At 34.4% G+C, this 16,882-nt stretch overlaps 2 protein-coding genes and 1 long non-coding RNA gene across 3 annotated transcripts; all 3 read right to left on the reverse strand.

Moving 5' to 3' along the window:
- Positions 1-240: 240 nt before the first annotated feature.
- On the reverse strand, positions 241-11,066 carry LOC129754959 (spermine oxidase-like). Its single transcript, XM_055751230.1, has 3 exons — positions 10,419-11,066; positions 707-1,272; positions 241-646 (listed from the first exon to the last, which is right to left on the reverse strand). Exons 1-3 carry the CDS (start codon positions 11,031-11,033, stop codon positions 400-402), a joined length of 1,428 nt encoding a protein of 475 aa, XP_055607205.1. The 5' UTR covers positions 11,034-11,066; the 3' UTR covers positions 241-399.
- Positions 4,646-5,080, reverse strand: LOC129754961 (uncharacterized). Its single transcript, XR_008739130.1, has 3 exons — positions 4,992-5,080; positions 4,847-4,912; positions 4,646-4,788 (listed from the first exon to the last, which is right to left on the reverse strand). It is a non-coding gene; the product is annotated as an uncharacterized LOC129754961 (long non-coding RNA).
- Positions 11,067-13,435: 2,369 nt separating the features above from the next.
- On the reverse strand, positions 13,436-14,392 carry LOC129754960 (uncharacterized). Its single transcript, XM_055751231.1, has 3 exons — positions 14,176-14,392; positions 13,761-13,896; positions 13,436-13,658 (listed from the first exon to the last, which is right to left on the reverse strand). Exons 1-3 carry the CDS (start codon positions 14,343-14,345, stop codon positions 13,611-13,613), a joined length of 354 nt encoding a protein of 117 aa, XP_055607206.1. The 5' UTR covers positions 14,346-14,392; the 3' UTR covers positions 13,436-13,610.
- Between the last annotated feature and the right edge of the window lie 2,490 nt (positions 14,393-16,882).

The following is a 16,882-nucleotide window of genomic DNA, read 5'->3' on the forward strand; positions in this document are numbered from 1 at the left end:
CAATGATTTGAGGTGGATATGAGTAGTCAACCAAGCTAAGCTAAGCTAGCTACTGCGTAGTTCTTGTACCCGGCTGTTATGATGCGCAAATTTCTCAGTTCAATAACGAAGAAGAATAATATTTCTGTGCAGAAAAAGCTGCTGCCCAACTTTGTACAATATTTAATCAATGTTGTTAGGCTAGAAATGCGATTGTACGAATATGGTATTTAATTTGAACAAAATAAACATACCCAAAGCTCAATAATGCGTTTTATTTTATTGTTTGAAAATGTTTGGTCAACTGGTTTATTTTGTACAGCGTTTTTTCCGTGATGCAATTTGAGTCGGGACAGGCCTTATTCATCAGAGCTAGATTAAAAACTTCAACGAACAAGCTTCCAACTGGTTTCCATCAAGTCATGGAGATTTGTCAGCATACAACTGAATTAATCTGTCAGCTTCTCGTCTACCGCTCTCGATGGCTCCATGGACGGTGGCATAGTGTTTCCGATTCGTTGCTTCGCCGGCAAATAAAAGCACCGGAGTGCCCAAACAATCGGTCAACGGAAGTGACAAGTCCTGGAAGTCAGCTTTCAATAGTTCTGTTGTAAGGGAACGGCTGGAATATGAACCACGGAAGTTGCGATCCGTAGACCACTTCGACCTGAAATGATAACGATAATAATGTGAGATATTTTTGAATTCCTATTAGTCACTACTTTACCTGATAACGCTAATAGGCTTTTCAATAGTTACTCCTTTGAAAAATTTGTTCAACAAAAACATAATGCCATCAATAATATCGTCATCGCGCATGAGCTCAGATTGGCGTCCTTCGGGTCCTATCATCCAAATTGCGAGTAAGTTCGGTTGTCTATCTATTTTGAAAGCCGTAGAAGCTCCCTCGATCCATGCATATTTTGAGGCTCGTAGAGCTTCCAAATCGTCTCCATTCCAAAGGAAATTAAATGAGTTTCCCAGCTCTGTCCAGAACGGTTTTTCAAATTCCATGATAATTTTGTTTACTGTCCCAAAGAATATTCCCTCGATTGCATTCATCTTTATGGCTGGGAGTTTGGGATTGAACATGCGTTGAGCGCCCTGCTTCAAAACTCCCAATGACACGGTGAGGATAACATGATTGGCATTGTACTGGCTACCATCAGCACAGGTCACAGTCACTGGAAGATCTGGGCTGTTACCCCAATCGATAACATCTACGGCCTTGTTGAAAATGATGCTGTCTTCAATTGGAATGGAGTCTGTGATAGATTGCGACTCGTGGCGTTTCTGAAATGTTTGTATCGTTAAAACTTTTCTGTGTAATGAATCGTGTATCTTTAAGACAGTAACATGAATGGAGTGAACAGCAATGTACTTTTTTTTAAACGTACACAAACACATAGGGTCTCAATGAAACATGTTGACTCTAAGCGTACATCTTTCGAGGATATGATGGCAAGCATCTTACAAATGTTAAAACCACCAATCCACAGAAAGTGTACTAAGTATACCGTGACCGGGATTCGATCTCATGACCTTTGGCATAGAAGACTTAAAGGTTATCCTCTACGCCACGGGCTGCGGCTAAATAGATCCGGAAGACAGTACAAAATATTTAAAAAATACGTTATTTAATTCAGAGAGGTGAACATAAAGTTTCAATTGCGAGCTGCATCCGTTCAGTAATACAATTCATTGATATGATTACTTGATTTAAATAGATGTCCGGGCCTGTAATATCACACTTAATTTATACAAATTTCTATCACAGCCTCATCCTTAGCAGAGTATGATATTTTTACGGGGAGCTAAATTAAAAATAGAGTTTACCCAGGGGTGTTTTACACTGCCGGCTGCAAAAATAAATAAAAAAAAAATGAACAAAAAAAAACAACAAAATACAAAAATCAAAATACGTGAAACGCTACCGCCAATGAGGATGAATAAATAAACCGGTTTATTATTCCTTTATTTTCATAGTTTTCTGTCGCACGACCATGCGAGGTCCTATGGGGAAGAGGGGTGATCACCCCGATCACTTCCCTTCCCCAAGCGGAAAAAAGCGGGAAATTACTAATTTCGAGTTAATAATGCAAATTGATTAATCACACCTTAACCTTCAGCTGGTGCAAATTTCAAATTTATAGAACTTTGTCTTCATATTTATTTTCTTTAATTGAACGGAAATAGTAATAATTTTCAAAAGATATATGAAAAACGAATTAAACAAAACAATTTTAATTAAATCAGTTTACGTTAGAGATGGTACCAACGCAGTATTTGGATCATTTTTATTATTATTTAAGATAACAGAAAGGAAAATTTTAGTGAAAATGCTGGCACTGGTAATTTATTGTGTTTGCTCATAACACTACATAACCTGAATACCATGAATTGTATTTAATACTCTTGAATTATAACTGTTACACTTCTTCATCAGATTTCATTCTAAAGTTGTAGAAAAACGAGTCTAGAATAAGTTTCATATTTTTTTTTTATATTGTATGGCAACAATTGAGTTGATAAAATGATGATGTAAAGTAACAATCGACAAAAACCTCTTTTCTGTGGAAAATCATCAAAAACTCAAAAAACACAAAACCTCACCTCCCCTGAGCGTTTCCAAAGCCCCCTAAAACTCAAATTGGAGCTCACAGTCTTCAGCAAACATTTATTTTTATGTTTTCAGCTTGTAGAATATTTTGGTGTATTTTTTTACCCCTAAATGTATGCAAGATCCTTATGTTCGGAAAAAGTGTAAAAATTAGTTTCAGCAGAACCAGAAATTACTGCAGTTGATGTTTTTATGCGTAATGACTTTTTTTGCATCAAAAGTTTATCAAAAACTATACATTTACATACGATTTCATTGGATTTTTTTTTATTAAAATCCAAGTTTGTTACAAGTTGCCCCATTTTCTAGATAAAATGAAAATCGCATTTTTTCAAAAAATTAAAATAACTGAAGAAACCCATTTTTTTGACTACGTTGACTACTTTTGAAATATAAAGAGTATGATTATCTGCTTAGCCATTGAAGTTGAAAAGTGTTGCATGTTGCCCCAGTTGACGGTATTTTTTCTGAGTGCTTATATAAAGATCTCAAGTCTGAAGTAGATGCAACTCTATCTGTATCTACCACTTTATAGTAGTTGGCTCGTGAGAAAAAAAAATGATATGTGCTGATGATAATGCTTCTCAATAAATTCTACCCGCTAATTTCCACCATCTTTCATTTCATCTACCGTTCTGTCCATCTATAAAATTTCATAATCTTAGATGTCCCTACTAAAAAGGACATCACTTTTCACCGATAAGGCCGATAAATTAAAGTACCCAACATAAATTAAGGTGATTAATTCTTCATAAAAAGTCTTCTGAAGTCCCATTTTTAATATCTCATGTCTCCTATCTCAGAACTCAGTTCTCAAGGTGATGCATGTCTCAGATCTTAAATCTTAGGTCACAAACGTTAATTTGTTTCATTATGTTTCAGATATCATTCAAAAGTCTCATTCAATTTTAAGGTCTCATGTCTCATCTTTCAAGCTTCAAAGCTAAGCTTCTTCAAACTTTGAATTTTTTCAAATGTTTTACATTTAAAAGGACTTATGCATATTTTCTCTCAGATACCTGTTAATTTCGAAAAACGTGTAAATACCGTGAAAAACGCCTTGGAGTATTCTTCGAGTTTCTTCAGAGACCTTCCCTCGCCAGAAGCAATTTGACCGTCAGCATCCAAGAGTCGATCTACTCTCGTTAATGAGCTTCGCTTTTCTGTTTTTTTGCCATTTCAAATTTCTTCTTGTTCTTTTTCTTTTAAGCGCAGGTCCATAACTTATTTATAAGGTACTTCCGGATAATAACGGACAAGTAGTGAAGTGGTGAAAAATATCAGAAGTGAATTCTATGCTTGAGGTAATAATTTTAAAACTGTTTGTCAAGACATTTCAAAATTACAGAAAAATGCTATTGTGGCATAACGCAGCTATTTTTAATTAAACTGTTATATCAAATTTTCTTGTAACGGTGTTTGTACACAGCAAAAAAAGTTTGTGATATTACATCGAAAACGTGCACATAACCTGAGTCGCAAATGGTATCTAATATTACATCATTTTGATGTACAAGAAAATTGAACGAGTAAATCTAGTAGACAAATTCGAGCTCGAAAATTATGTACCAACTACTTTTGATGAAATCGTTAGCCATTTTCAATTTACATTTTCGTTTTGAATTTCTATTTTTTGATGATAAATTATCATTTATTTAGATGTGACTTAGATTAAAAATTAAAGATTCTCCTACGTGTGAATATAGGGATTAGGTAATGAAATCAGGTTTAAATTGTAATTTATTTTCGAAAAATTTATTCAGAAGCTTGATGTATACTTATTTTTTTTATCTTTGCGTAAATTAAATTTATTATATTTCAATATATTATTAATTATTAACATTTTCTGATCAAGATTGTCCTAAGCGTGGAAAAAGTCTTCCCTTTTCTGGTTGTCCGAATACGGATCCGAACACCTTTAAGCAAACCGACTTAAATTTTAAGAAGGAATGCATTCACAACAACCAAATCCAGACAATCTCGTGGTGCAGAAACTGCTCAATTTACAGATTTACAGCTTCAGGAACTGAATTCCCGGCTTCCAGCATCTCGATGAAACGTTACCGCGGTATCCCTCGTCAATATTTCTACGCGTAACAGAATTCTAGTCGATGAAACTTCGTGTTTATAAATGGATGTTCCTTGGGTGAACATGCCACTCCGTGGTTTCATACCGAAACACTTCAATTCTGTAAAAACTTAATCAATAATTTCACAGGGTGGAAAAGAAATTGAAAAAATACACACCTTCACATCCAGTTGTTTAAAGTCTCCGGATCTTTTACTTTGGCTGATGCATTAGACCTCAATTTCCTTAAAAATGACAAAAAATGGAAAACAGTTAGGATCTATGATTTTGCTATGATTTTTTAGGAAAATTGATATGACTTACCGGGAGGAAAAATCCCTCTGAGCTCTGCAATCTTCTTCAAACTTTTTGATATTGAAATTTGCTTAAACGTCAAATTAGACGAACTTGGCTACTTGACCTGTTCATGTCTTGTACAGAATTTCGATGTAATATGAAATCAAAAATCTTCGGAAATACATTGATTGACTAACATCTTCAAAAATTACATCGGATATCGTTACATTTTTTTTGCTGTGTAGTACTACTCCTCTGAAATGACCCAAACTATTCAAATGAAATTATTTTTAGAATATTCTGTAGGCATGCGAATCGGTTAATATCGAATAAAAACAACACAAAGTCGCATCAACTGTCCGTAATAATTAAATTTGTAATAATTTGAATAAAATAGAAGTCATGGCATCCATTTTTTTGAGATTTTCTTTCCTTTGTGCGGTTTTTTTTTCCTCTCCATGATCGAGGCGTCTCGAGCAAACGTCGCGAAAGGATAGTAACCATGGCATAGCATACTGATTAGTGGGAACATTTTGGCGCGTATTCTCGACCAAGCATAATTTCAACGCACGTTGTGGCGCTATGAAGCCTAGATGTGATTTTTTTCTTCTTGATTCCTAGCTCATTTGTACAGCACATATAAAAAATGAATCCTAGATGTGACCCAGATTGATATTTTGCCGATCGGATCAAAACCATATAAATGCTTTTAAATATTAAATTTATTTTGATTTCATGTTAATTGAATCAGCAATTGTAGTATGAAAAGCATGAATTTAATACTGATACATATGAAAAAAATGGTATGACTCTTTGATGACGTTTAAAAAAAAGAAAGTGAGAAGATTTATGTACGATTATATAATGCAATACGCCAAGAAGGTTAGTTTTGATTTATATCGATAATATAAAAAAATAAGATGTTTTCGACAGATAGAGATTGGATTTTTTTTTAACATGTACAAATGTACTTAACTGAATATGTATCAAGCGTCTTTACATTTTTAGAACAACAACAAAATCCGATGAAAATAAACAGACACATGAACTGAATAAGAGCCAGTCCTTTAAAATTGAGCATTGGAGTATTCAAAAGTCGAATGCAGATCTGCAAGCATATGTGAAAGTTATCAATAACAATCCTCACAAAAAGTAAGGATATGCATTTTTCGGAAGAATTTTTAATTAAGAAAGTACACTAAAGCAAGCGCAAACTTTCAACATTTACAAAAAATGTATAAATCATTTCTTCAACTATAAATTGTTGGGCTCAAATAAACAATCTGTCTAAATAAACTCAACTTTTCTGTTGTAATCATTCACCAAAAAAAAAACTGTACTGTTGGTTTGCACACAATTCAAATACGTTTTTAACATGAATGGAATGTCTTGGTTTACATATTTTGGCAACACAAAAAAATCTTTTGTTGAAAAATATGTTTTTGATTGATATTCCACTCAAAGCAGACTTTTTTCGATACATGTTGATGATCTGAAAGTGTTGAAAATAATATTAACTCATTTCACATGCTAGAAAAAGTTCAAACGCGAATTTTTGCCATGAAACATCTACCTTTGAAGAATTTCCTCTCCAAAATGATTCAGTATAAGGTGAGAAAGTTCAGAAAGAGGTATCCCGTGTATTGAATCTGAAGAGGATTTTCAAAATTATCAAATGTCTTTGTAAATAAAGGTGTTTTGATTAAAACAGCATTCAGTCAAAGTGGAGTATCAAACATTTACTTATGCTGCAACAAAATGCAGATATATGAAATTTGATAACACAAACTGGAACACGTATTAAATTCATTTCAAAGCTTTTACACTATATTTCGCATCTATGAAAAAATTCAGAAAAAGCATTTTGCTTTCCTTTACCTCATTAAACAGGACAAATGTTAACTTAGAAATATCTGTTTATCAACATTTTTGAATATTTAACTTTCAACAAGAGTTTGTTGAAAACTGATTTAGTTTTGCAACAAACGAAAATTGATTTGATAACTGTTATGCTTCTGCGCGCAAAAATCATCATTTTAAGGTTTAATGAACAGATAAGGTCAGTAAGTTTCAATCTTGAAAAGTCTTAAAAAGGACCCTCAGCATAAAAAAGGGAAAATTTTTGAGATTCAGTCGAACAACAAAATTTAAAAATATTTTTTTCTTCTTAAAAAACAGCTGAACTATATGAATTTTATTTGAACTTTTTGATTAAACAAATAAAAATATGATAACTTGCAGTATAAAAAGTCGCCAGATTCCAGACCATGACAAGTACTGTTATCACTTCAAGTTGTAATGTGTCATGTCTACAAGTTTAATACATGGCGAAAAAAATATCAACATGATTTTTATTGGGGAAGGTATTTGGGTACAAGATATGTTTCTATTTACAAACCTTTCTGCGTTGCAGTGTGAAGAAGAGAGCGACAAAGCGAATTCCATACAAATTGCGTTGAATAGCTTGAAAACTTTTTAACCATTCAGGGCTTCCATACAAGTTTGTTGGCATAAATCGAGAACTTATCAAGCAAAAGGAAGAGAGGTTGTTTGAGTACGAATAATTTGAGACCCTCCTTTATTTCTGGGTGGAGTCGGAACGAAGATGTCTGATCATATTATATTTGGCACAATTTGAAACTTATCAGACAAATAAAGTGAAATGTTAAGCCATTTAGATACTCAAAATGATTTTATAGCAGTTCATGAGCACTTCTTTCATTGGAAGAGGGAAAGGGCTAAAACATTAATCATAAAACATACATTATGACATCATTATGAACTCTATGAAGTTTATAGAAATAGAGGAATGTAATAGAGGTTTGAAATGCCGTCTTAGAAATAAAACTAGATTTCAATTATTTTAACTAATCAAATTTTTTTTTGGAAGGCAGCAAAGCACACCGGGTCAGCTAGTCTTATATATAAAAATAGAGGCGTAAATATGTACGTACACGAACTACTCTTGCAGGCTTCATCCGATTTACATGCAATTTTTTTTGTTGTGTTAGTTTTCGCGCTGAGCAGAACACAACGGAGAGATAATTTCGAAAATGTTTTGTGGAAATTGATACCTAATTAATTCTTAGTTTTGATTCGCATCAAATAAAATTCATGGCACCCAATTTTCAAATTTTTATTTTTCATTCTAACTACCCAGAATAGGAAGGCGCCAAAAGCAATCAAGGCTTACTGCATGATGCTCATCAATCTTTATGTATGGAGTACGTATGGAGCTAGATCACAGCGAAAACGTTAAGTGAGAAAAATATATTTTTGTAAATCACCATTTACCAGCGCTCGATGTGAATCGTTATTAAATTTGTAGACTTAAAATCCTTCTTCTGTGCCAATTTTCAAATTAAAAAATACACAATTCAAATTTTGTCCTCGATGACCAGATTTTTTTTTCAACAAACGATGAAAAAACTATTCCGTATATGACCATTGCTGCATTTTTAGCGATGTTATTGAAATCACAAAATTTTGTAATTAATTTGTTTCACAAATTTTTAAACTTAATTTAGATGCCACTGGAATAGGCTTTTTTCAGCTGATTCATGAAAATTTTATAACTAGACTCAATTTATCGATGTTTGGCAAGATTTTTCTATGAAATTTCTGAAAATAGCGTCACAGATAATCGTCACAAAATTTTCAGGTCGGATCACATAACTACAAACATTGTTTTGTCGGGAATTCCGACATTTTGTTGGAGCCTTTGATGCTTAGTCATGTTAATAAAACATCTGAAATCGTTCTCCCAGTCCTTATTATACAAAATTTAAAAAAAAAACCATTTGTATATGGTTTTTTCCGGTATTTGAGTGTTAACAGAACAAGCCATTTTTTATTAAATGAAATAATTTATTTAAAAAAAAAACTATCTGCTGAGCATATAATACATCATAAAACTTTATCTTTGCTTGAAACGAAAAAAATATCATTTCACTAAAAAAATGCCTGAAATCTTTATCCTTTAGATCTTTATCCTAGCGATTTTTTGAAAACTCACCCGATTCGCTTCATGAATTTGAAATTCAAAAATACTACGTTTTGCCAATAAATAAGATTGCATCTATGTCTTAACTAGAATAGGGTTACCATATACCGCGATATGAAAAAGAGTACATTGAGATTATTTATCTAAAAATAAAGAGAAACATTAAACAGTTCAACCCCGCTCATCCGAACTCCAGTTTTCTGAGCTCCACTGTATCCCTGCCATCAGGTGACACAAGATACTTCTATTTATTTAGCTTTTTCCCGGATGGTATGCAAAAGGATGTAAAATAGAACCCCGTTAACCGAGATCGACAGGGGAAGGACCACCTTGGATAATTGATACCTCGAATTAAACGAAATACATTTTCAAACCCTAAAAGATAGGGCTATGGTTTTGCATATCATTCAGGCTACGCGCCGGTGTCTACATGAATTTCTAATCGACGTTTCTGGCAAGTTTAGATTTCAAACTTCCAAACACGTCAACTTAATAGCTTAACAATATATCGCGATGATAAAACACATTTTTACATGGATTTTTGAAAGAAAATGGTGGCTTGGATAACGCCGAAGCTCGGATAACCAGAGCTCGGATAAGCGGATTTCACTGTACATATATCGTAGTCTCCGAAGCGGCTCCGAGATATTTCAATTTATTCAAATTCTGTTAATTTCTTGGAGGTTATGTATCTTATATGACATTTATAAATTTTCTTTTTAAATATTTTTGTACTTTTTGTATACTCAAAGGCGCTTATCGCACTCTAAACAGTGAGCCCGATAAGCGCCTTTGAGAACGACTAAAAATGTATGATTTTTAAAACTAAATATTAAAGTAATTTTTTGTAAGCTGTATTCCTTCCGTAGGTTTAGATGTGAAACAACTTCATAAAATGGAAGAAATACGTTGGTTTTTTTTAATTAAATGTCATTCAACAAAAAAAAGAGTACATTTGGTAAAATTTCACAAAAAGAAGAGTACACCCATTTCTTGATCGAAAAAGAGTACATGTACTCTTAAAAGAGTACGTATGGTATCCCTAAACTAGAACACAAAAAACGATTAAAATTCTAGGAGAGTTTAAAATTTGAATGGTTTTGGGCAAATTCTACTGCAAACAAGTGAAGTACATATTTATTTAAGTTACTTTCTATATAATTTTTGTAAAATTAGTTTGGACCAGTATTTAATGATGATTTACAATCTATCGTAAAAAAGTAATATAAATTCAATTTAAGAAAAGCTTCGCGGGCCGCACAAACATGTCTCGAGGGCCACATGCGGCTCGCGGGCCGCGGTTTGCTCATCCCTGCTGTATTCAATTTAATTTTTAAATTTACTTTTTTATCGATCACATCTTGAAAAATCCAGACATAAAAACGGAAGATGTGTACTGTAATTATGTTTTTAAAAATGAATCGATGGATTTTATCATGATACGGTCTTACCAACATCAAATCCAGTACACTTTTGTATCCTTTTCCCATCCAGCTGAGGGCTTGATCACCCTCGCATTCCTCGTAATCGTAACCTCCGGAAGCGGAAACATTGTACCAGGAATCATAAGAATTGTAACCCCGCTGATAGTTGTGCAAGAAGACCAGGAACTGCTGTATCAATTCGCGGTCAATATCTTTCATGTTATCTTCATTGGCTGCTTTCATGAAACGGTCAGTCACAAAATCGCCTACGGTTCCATCGTACTTGTTCATTTCTTCGGATTCCATGATCTGGTGACCGACCTCCATCAATCGTGCAGTGATTTCCGCCGGAACAATATCTCCGCTGGATTTCACCAACCTTATCTCGCTGGCCACAACGGAAGATTCGAGCAGTCCCAAAGGGCTAGCCAGCTCGAACACGGCGTTATTCTTTTCCCCGTGACACCATTGGGCGCCCAAATCGATAATATTTTGTCCAAACGGAACCGAATGGATTCGACCACCGATGCGGTCAGTCGCTTCCAAGATTAGAATGTTGCGGAAACCACTCTCATACAGACGACTTGCGGCAGCGATTCCCGACGCTCCGGCGCCAATTATAATAATTTTGTTCGTACTCATTGTTCGTTTCGCGTTCCACGCTAGGAGACAACCAAAAGTGTACTAACCGTCGATGTAATTTTTGTTCTTCCTTTATTTAGTTGATATCGCGCTTACACATCTTATATCGCTAGCTCTATCAGTAGTGATTTATACTAGGCAAATCTCAGCTATGTAGTAGGAAAATCGGTATCGTATTTGAAACAAAACGATGTCCGATTAATTTTTGCTGTTCTATCTTCATTATTCAATGACAAACCATTGTCACTTAATTTTAGTAGGCATTGATTAATTTAAAACTAATAGCGTTTTTGTTTATTCTCCACTGGAACGGGAGCACACTTTTTCTTCATGCACAAACAAAATCGTCAAAATGCATATAATTTATATACATTTTCCCGGGCAACGATTTTGTTTGTTTATGAAGTTTGCGCTGCCTCCGTGCCAGTGGAAAATATACGAAAAAGCTTTAAACAATCAAGCATAGAAGAAAGATGACGTCACTTCAAGGTAATGAAGAAGCCTTTGCCACGAACAATCATTCTTCCTTTGATGTTCGCTAAGCCATCTAAAGAGTTCAGGTAACAGGAGTCATACATCTAGCCATGGTAACCGATATGTGTCTTGTAGAAACAATTCAGTATAAAATGTATATCTGTTGGAAGTAAGAACTGCAGAGCCATCTACAATAATCTAAATGGTGAAAATATATGTTGATTGAATTTTTTAACAAAGTTGGTATAAAAATTGCCATCCTTAAAACACTTGGAATAAATTTGAATCCAATCAAAACTCAACTTCATTACTTTTCTCTATTCTTAAAATACAATCATTATTTGAATGGTCAATTGAGATTTTATTCGTTCATAAAAACAAGCATGTTGAAATTGATACCAACAGTGTAAATTCAAACAGCGGTTGTTTTGATAATTTTGTAGGCTATTTGGTCGGGATTCTACCAGACCGAATTGAACGCGAAATTGAAAAAAAGTGAACTATTGCAGCCGATGCAAAAAATGTTAACCCAAGCAACCAAAAGTCTCGTTAAAATGGTTAAACACAGCGTAATCAGCATAATCAATGTGCTTAAGTTCGCTTTATTCAGTCCAAAATTTAAATTCTTATTGAAACTTTGAAGTTCCATTACAGATTTGGCAAAGACGGCAAAAACAAAAAACAAAAATCTATTCTCTCCTCTCTTACTTCGGTCATCACCAGCCCATGTGGTGCTACAGGTTTCTCAGCATCCGTCTTAATTCCGCCCATCACCTCAATTCATCTGACTTAATTGCTTGTTTTCGACATTGTTTGATACACATTTGATTCATTTGCTTACTCAAACAATCAAACAGTTTAATGAAAAAAAAAATAGTTCTGATACCAGATTGGAACCGCGACCCTTCGAGATGATAGCCAAACACACTGCCACGAGGTCACGCCTAGATGTTGCCTTTCCAGCAGCTAAAACTCGAAGTTGTTAAAAGCTTCCCTAGAATACCTGCAGGGCAGCCAGCGGCCAGCAGCGAAGACACCAGGCTATTTGAGGATTTTTTTGGGACTTGAAGTCCATGGAAGGCTATTTGAGACCCAATTTGTAACTTTTATACTGAATGGAAGGGATTGACATGTTACAAAAAGGCTATTTAAGGAACTTTTTGGAACTTGAAATCCACGGAAGGCTATTAGAGACCTATTTTGTAACTTTTATACTGAAAGGGTGCGATTGACATGTCACATAAAGGCTATTTAAGGAACTAAGTGGAACTTGAAGTCCATGGAAGACTATTTGAGACCAAATTTGTAACTTTTATACTGAATGGAAGTGATTGACATGTCACAAAAAGCTATTCAAAGAACTTTTTAAAACTTGAAGTCCATGGAAGGCTATACGAGACCCAATTTGTAACTTTTATACTGAATGGGTGCGATTGATATGTCATAAACAGGCTATTTAAAGAACTTTTTGGAACTTCAAGTCCATGAAAGGCTATTTGAGACCGAATTTGTAACGTTTATACTGAATGGGTGCGAGTGACATGTTACAAAAAAGGCTACACACTACCAAAAAAATCTGTAAAATTACATCACATATGATGTAAATAAAAAGAAGCATCATATATGACGGAATTTTCAGTGCGAGTTGAAAATTACACGTCGTTTAAAATTAAAACAAATGTATTATTTGACTCGCATGGAAAATTCAGACAAACATGACGCGTTGTTTCATTACATCATATCTGATGTAATTTTATAGATTTATATCTCTATAGGGCTTTTTTTATTCCAATAAGAAAAAAATACATGAGAAATTCTGTTTTTTTTTCAGATTTTATTGGAATTTGGCAAAATTGAAAGATAATTGCACAATATCACTTATCTAAATTATTAAAAACTACACTTTTGAGAAGGAATTTAAAACCCGGTTTTCATTGCCACTGATTTCTCGATTCCGGGCCTTGAAGAGCCTAGCCCACTGCCCACGGCAATCTAAGATGATTTTCTTGTCCATCACCCTTGTCGATCTACAGCCTTACGCACGAACGGAAGGTACCTATGTCCCTTTTCCGGAATACTTGGAAAAGTTCAAGGGAATTACTTTTACGGCATTTCAGGAAGGCCGATAAATTTGTGTACGTGGAAGAAAATCTGTAAAAGAAGATAAATGAAAATTACCACCGGGCAAAATCAATTGAGATTAACGTCCCGGGAATGTGAAACGTTCACTATGGGATGTAGCTTTAAACTCACCTGAATTCCAGCAGTATCCAAAATGCACACCCAATACCAAGCAGGTTCAGACCGTGAGGACAGAAAGGGTGGTTTAGTTTTCAGCAAAGCTTTTGTATCCGTGAAAGGTTCCCGGTTCAATCGCCACACTGGAGAGCTGCAAAAAACAACAATCTTTAAATTTTTGGTAAACCACCAACAGAAGAATTGGATAACATCGAAACTTAAAATTTAATAGAAAGAAAACCAAGATCTTATTTTTTTCGTCAATTGACTTTAACTCCCGGCGAAGATTCGGCAAAAGAGTGGACCTATTCAAATTTCCTAACACACAGCTCCAGTAATGACTGGGGTGGAAAACAAAATCTTCTTCAGTTATTTCGAAGCTTAACCCAGCTGGGAATCTTCGTCGGAGCAGTCAGCAGCGTGCACTTACCATCTTTGATGTCCTTCTGTCAGTTCAGAAATCAAGCGGAGATCTTGTATTTGCAGGGTCAGATCTTTTTTAATTCCCTCTATAAGAGAACACTCTTCTTTTCCCCTGCAGACAGGAAAATATGCCTTCTTCCGGACGACTTGGGCATAATGACGACCAGCATTCTTCATCACGATCGATGCAGGTGGAACCGTTTTCACCCAAATCTGTACTTGAAAAACAATTTGCTGGAACTTTTTAGGAATTACTAGCGACTGTTTAACGAGTTATATCGCAGCAGAATAAACATCGGTATCGAATTTTGAAAACGGCGAATGCGCCAAGACCTTTGTTTTGAGAAAAACGCATTCCAAGTTTCAGAAAATAAAATCAATTTCCTATTTAGCTGCGTACAATCATTTTCCTAAATAAGTCGCTAAAACGCTTTCAAATTGATTTAATTTCATCACCCGATCGATCAATATAGCTTTTCCGTACGTATTACTTTAAAAAATTAATAAATATAACTGTGGGCCCTTTTACCACAGACTGGTGCTCTCATTTTGTTCATTCGCCAAATTGGAGCGCCCTTTTGAATTGCAGAATGACTGTTAGCCTTTTGGATCACTCATTAAATAAGCAATATTCAAGCAAATTTCGGCTTAAAAGCGGGTCCAAATGATCACATTAACACATTAGCACATTCAACGATCTTATAAATGCTGATTTGTGCTTCTCCTCGTCCTGGGAAAACAAATTTCAAAAACTTCAATGCCCTTTTTCCATCTCGAAATAACTATTGGCCCTTTTGTTCGCGACGAAATTTTGAGGGGAAATGGGCGAATGAACTGTGGGATTACACACTCATAAAAAAAGCTATTCGCCTTATTTAAAAAATGAAATTTAATTCCACTAAAATAAGAAAAATCAAAAGGAGATCATATTTTCGGATGTAAAATAAAGAGTTTAACGCATTTATGTGATTATCTGGATTTGTTTACAGTTGGCGCATTCGCCGTATTCAAAATTCGATACCGACATGTTTTAAATCCTAAGGATTAAAAATATTGTTTAAATTAGTTCGATGAAAACAAAGAAAAAATGGGAACTGTAATGAACGTCATGATGAACGCGATGGAATTTCCTCCTGTCTCCCGCTGAACTAAAATTTGAGCAACAGGCTCAAAATTGAGCAAGTTCACTATCCAATGATAAAAAGCTATTTAACGTTGTAAATAAACCAATTTTTGAACCAAATGTTTAGTTTTTTTTATGTTTTCAAGTTTTTTGTTTGGTTAAATGAATGCTATTAGACTTAATATGTAATATTATTTTAAGCCAAATTCCATGCCCTTATACATTCTGTGTCGTGTAATTCTAAATTTTTTTTGATTCCATGCTGTTAAGGATATTACATCACATATGATGTAATTAAAAAGAAGCATCACAAGTGACGGAATTTTACATTACGAAATCGTGTTCTGTGTCATGTAATATTAAAGTTATTCAAATTCAGTGCTGCTAAAGACTCAATTTCTCTAGATAATGTAAATTTACAATATAAAATTGCATTCCATGTCATGTAATATTAGTGGATTTCATTTTCAGTGCTTTTAAGGATTCAGATTTTTTTGCAGTGTATTTAAGGAACTTTTTGGAACTTCAAGTCCATAGAAGGCAATTTGAGGCCCTCTTTGTAACTTTCATACTCGCATTCGCGAAAATTCGGTACCAATTCTCTCTGGAACCTTTGTTCAGCGAAATCGAAGTTTGGAGACACGCGTATAGGTAGATATGAGACTTTCGGTTGCTTGGAAAATTACGTACCCTAAGAAAATTAGGACATTTCTTCAAATTTTCTAATTTTATTGAAAAAAAAAATCAATGTTCCATTAAAGTGAACAGAGAGTAACCTCAATGGGAAAGATAGAAGCACAGTTTGGTAAAGAATTTTTTTTATGCGGAATAATCTTCAGTCCGTTCGGTTTTTCGATTCGATGCTGTTCTTTGATTTGTCAGCATTCGAATGAAATTTCGTTCAGCAAACCCGAACTGAGTCCCTTGAATCTTATTCTTCAATTTACCTAATGGAATGACAGGATTTTCATCATTAAATAAAATAAGAAGATCATTTATATTGCGTACTATCGTTTAGAACACAATCGGTAAGTTAAAATCGTATGGCTCGGTTCACTTTGACTCAACGAAAATTGTAATTATTCGAGTTATCAGTCATACTCGTTGGGTGTTGCGTATAAAGGGCCTATTCCTTTAACCTCAACGGAAGGTGTACGTACAAGCTATTTTAGCCGTAGGTATGTTATGGATCACTTTTTCCAGATGCGAGCAGCATTGAGAGCGTATAGAAAGAATTTTCGATAAGTTAAATGAGTGTGATGAAAAGCTAGTTTCGAAATTGTAACAATATTCTAGGTAACATATACAAAGTGTTTGGTATGCTTTTTCCATACCGTTATCGTACAGATTAAAAACTCAAGATAATGCTTTTTAATCTATAGAATGATGTGCAGAGGCATATATGAGCATCAGAATGGTTGACAATTCAAGTGAGATTTCAAAATGCGCTAACCGAACCTCTTTTAAGGAATTAACCGTCTACACGAATTTGAACGGTAAGAATTTATTTTGGATGAAAATCCCGAAGGAAAGGTTTCTTTACGAGAACCTTCATATATAATATTCTTGAATTTAATTCTTTACAATGATT

This window comes from Uranotaenia lowii, chromosome 3 (assembly GCF_029784155.1).
Source record: "Uranotaenia lowii strain MFRU-FL chromosome 3, ASM2978415v1, whole genome shotgun sequence".
NCBI classification, from domain to species: domain Eukaryota; kingdom Metazoa; phylum Arthropoda; class Insecta; order Diptera; family Culicidae; genus Uranotaenia; species Uranotaenia lowii.

What these genes read in the sequence shown, in the direction of transcription:
- LOC129754959 (XM_055751230.1), bottom strand. Translation starts at nt 11,033, where the DNA reads ATGAGTACGAACAAAATTATTATAATTGGCGCCGGAGCGTCGGGAATC. An exon ending in GTGTACTGGATTTGATGTTG is followed by an intron (nt 1,273 to 10,418) that starts GTAAGACCGTAT and finishes CAAACATTTCAG; the next exon opens with AAACGCCACGAGTCGCAATC. An exon ending in AAGCCTATTAGCGTTATCAG is followed by an intron (nt 647 to 706) that starts GTAAAGTAGTGA and finishes TTATCATTTCAG; the next exon opens with GTCGAAGTGGTCTACGGATC.
- LOC129754960 (XM_055751231.1), bottom strand. Translation starts at nt 14,345, where the DNA reads ATGAAGAATGCTGGTCGTCATTATGCCCAAGTCGTCCGGAAGAAGGCA. An exon ending in ACAGAAGGACATCAAAGATG is followed by an intron (nt 13,897 to 14,175) that starts GTAAGTGCACGC and finishes TGTTTTTTGCAG; the next exon opens with CTCTCCAGTGTGGCGATTGA. An exon ending in TGGATACTGCTGGAATTCAG is followed by an intron (nt 13,659 to 13,760) that starts GTGAGTTTAAAG and finishes CTTCTTTTACAG; the next exon opens with ATTTTCTTCCACGTACACAA.